The 3,594-nt window shown below is 39.0% G+C and overlaps 1 protein-coding gene across 2 annotated transcripts in view; it reads right to left on the reverse strand.

Moving 5' to 3' along the window:
* The window catches only part of Pak5 (p21 (RAC1) activated kinase 5), a 109,904-nt gene that overhangs the window by 79,931 nt on the left and 26,379 nt on the right, over positions 1–3,594 (reverse strand). The window contains exon 2 of one of the 2 annotated variants that reach the window (XM_004634298.1): positions 3,537–3,553. The exons of the other annotated variant lie outside the window; for it this stretch is intronic. Within the exon in view, the coding sequence (XP_004634355.1) occupies positions 3,537–3,553 (17 nt within the window). The remainder of the gene's footprint in view (positions 1–3,536; positions 3,554–3,594) is intronic. 2 annotated transcript variants of the gene reach the window in all.

The raw sequence follows: 3,594 nt of genomic DNA on the forward strand, positions 1-3,594 counted from the left end.
TAGATGAAACTAGGGAAAACCACTGCTTCCAAATTGGAGAGAGGGGGAGTCCTTGGGACCACAGCTACCATAGCAGAAGTCCATAAGCAGAATCCTCTGGGGTGACCAGTGCTGGGGTCTGAAATCTGAACTGTGACTGATAAATCTCTGGAAACTTAGTGTGAAGAAATGTGAGAATTAAAATTTTCAGGAGGGGACAGTCTCTAGCAGCACCCAGACATTTGTGAGTTCTATTTCCAGGAACTCAACTAAGATTTTGGTGAGTAACAGAGAAAATTCCATTTGTGCTTCTAGTGGAGAGAACAGCTGTATAATATTCCTGAGTGTTCTGTTCTTGACAAGTTCTTAACAAGCTCCAGGGAAACCATTTCACTAGAGCTTAAACAATCAGTTGCTTTGAGCTTAACTGATCTCTTGGAGGGAAAAACACAGAACTCTAGTACTTCTTAGCCATCCTGTCCCACCTAAGTGAGGAAAACCTGAGAGGTACTTGTGAAGGCCACAGTCCTAGGCACCGGCTTACTGAAAAACTGTGACTTAGTCACAGGAATATAGGGTCCTCCATCTCTGTCCCATAGTAGCACCACATTACCAAGGGTCGCCCTGCCTGAGCTCTTTAACCAGTACATCATATACAGCTTTTAAGAAAGAGATTACAAGGTTTACTAAAAGGCACAAGACAAACAAAAACAAACACAAAACAAAAATAGTTTGATGAAACAAAGCAAGTATCAGGACAGCATGTGGCAGGGATGATCGAATTATTAAAACAGGAATTTAAATAACTATGATGAATATCCTAAGACCCTTAATGGGTAAAGTACACAGCTTGTCAAAAGACGTTGCCAATATAGAAAAAGAGAAATCAAAATACACCATGTACAGGTACAAATTCCTTATGATGAATATGACCGTAGTGTATACCTAAAATGTACCAATAAAATTAACTTGAAAAAATGGACACTATATACAGAGTAATGAAAACTGTAAGAATCAATAAAAGAGAAATGATTGCTATTATTAAAACAATAGAAGCAAAGGACACCTGTGATGGGTTCATTATTAGGTGGAACACAGATAAGGAAAGTATCTCTCAGCCATAGGAATGTCCCAAACTGAAAATCAGAGAAAAAGGGCAGGGAGAAATGAAGCTGAGTGTCCAAGAATCATACATAATCATGAGGTATAATTTATATGTAATGGGCATACAAAAGGAGAAGAAAAACAAAGGAACGGAAGAAAAATTTGAAGAGACAATGACTAAGATTTTCCCCAACTATTAATCAAAGTAGAATATCAAATCATAACATTGTTAAACTACAGACAAATCAGACATATACATAAAACAATTCCTGAAAGAAGCCAGAGAGAGGAAACACCTCTCCTTTCAAAACTGAGAAAATGAGGAATGAGGCATGACTTCTTAGGAACCAGGCAAGACTGAAGAGCGTGAACTGAAATGTTTAAAATGTTGAAACAAAAAAGAAAGCCTCCACCACCCATTTAGAATTCAACAGTCCGTGACCTAGTCTGCAAAACTGAAGGAGATGTAGAACTTCTCAGATAAACAAAAGTGGAAGGAATTTGTTGTGGGTGTAACCATTTTGCAAACAAATGTTTAGAAAAAGCTCTTCAGAAAGAAGAAAATATGATATAGGTTAGAAACTCACATTTATATAACAAAAGGCAGAGAAGAAATGAGAGAAGCTGAAATAAAAACTTTTAGCTACTTATTCTTAGCTAATCTAACACAATAATTTGTTCAAAATAATAGCAATGGTATGTTAATAATCTGTATGTGTATAATGCTTGTGTGTGTGCCTATATAGAAGTTAAAGAATAACACCTATAATGCAAAGGATGGATGAAAGAACTTGAATGCTTTTTTTTTAATCAGAAGGCAGTTATACTCCCTATGAAGAAGTCCAATGTTATTTGAAAATGGTCTTGAATTAGTTATAAATGTATACTGCAAAATCCAGGGTGACAAATTCAAAAAAAATCTTTAAAAATTATAATATATGTGAAGAAAGGAGAGAAAATAGAATTATGTAAATGCTCAAACCCACAGAAGACAGAAATAGCGTGGAAGACAAAAGCAGGAGCAACAAATGGGGCAATGAATCGGACACAGTAGCAAATAGGATAGACAGGAAGCCCACAGTCACTTTGAATGTCAGGGGTTGAAATACACATTGTGAAGGATACACATGGGGAGAGTAGGTAAAAAAGAGTCAAAAATACAATTTCTGAAAGAAATCCACTTTCAGTATAAAGATTTATGGACCCAAATGGATGGATCCATAATATAAACCATGCTAACATTAATCAAAAGAAGGGAGTTGCTAGCATAAATGACCAAGGAAAGTTATGAGCACATTGCATAGCGATAAGGGGGTCAGTGCTCTGAAAGGGTCAAACCTTTAGTGTGTATGTATTAAGCAATAGAGCATCAAAGTACGTGAGGCACAACCAGGGAGAAATAGACGTTGTAATTAGAGCCTCTAACACCTTCTGTCACAAAAGGTCGGGTTCAGCATGCAGAAAATCAAGAGGACAAAACTGAACCCAGCCGCACATTAATGACCCAGATATAACCCACAGCCACCCCTACCTCAGCCAGCCATACAACACACTTTGCCTCATATTTCGTTGTCCTCCAGAACACTTCCTAAAAGAAACCTCATTTTGCACCACAAAACACACTTAAACAGGTGTAACGTCAGAGAAATCATTCAGTGTTTCTCTCAGTCCACAGTGGCATCAAACCGGAAATGAGTAACAGAAAGACAGCAGGAAAGTTTCCACATACAGAGGTGTTAAACAACACATTTCCAGATAGCACATCAGTAACAAGAATCATAAGAGAAAAGTTAGGACTATTTCAATGGAATTAAAATGCAAAGGGTAGTAAAGGAATACTAGGAACAATGTTCTTGCATGTTTGATAACCTAGAGTCAATGAACCATTCTTTAAAAGTACTATCTGTTAAAACTTACACAAAAAGAAACCGATGATTTGTATAGGCACATGCACAATCTTGGAAATAAATTGAAGAAACAATGAATATCCTGCAAAAAAGAAAATACCAAACCCAAATGGCTCACTGGATATTTCTATCGAAGTTCACTCTCAATTTTCTGTAATCTCTCGTAGAAAATGGAAGCACAGAAAATATCTATATCTCATTCTTTTGGGGTACGCTGATCCTCTTCCATCTCACACAGTTTCGGCAGCCTACATTGGACCAGCAGGCCAAAGTTTGTTAATCCAGGCCTAGAACAGGTCCTTGGCTGAAGGAATCAGGGAAAGAGCAGGAAGGTGCCCTCCAGTTCCTTTTGCTGAGCATCACCTCTGCCAGGCACAGCTGCTTTCTTTAGCTAATGATAGTGTGGGTTGGAATTTGGGAAGGGCATCTGCAGGCGTCTGTCTGTCTCTCTTCTCAGATGTTGGGCCTGGCCCAGGACACCAGGGACTGGATGTGCAAGAGGCTGCCCCTCGTGGCTGGGGGCTGACGGGTGCTGTCAGCCGGAGCACTGCATGGGGCTTCCCCTGCACGGGGGCTGTCTTACAGGGTGTATGGTTTCCCCTAA

This window comes from Octodon degus, unplaced genomic scaffold (assembly GCF_000260255.1).
Source record: "Octodon degus isolate 3935 unplaced genomic scaffold, OctDeg1.0 scaffold00060, whole genome shotgun sequence".
In the NCBI taxonomy this organism is placed as follows: domain Eukaryota; kingdom Metazoa; phylum Chordata; class Mammalia; order Rodentia; family Octodontidae; genus Octodon; species Octodon degus.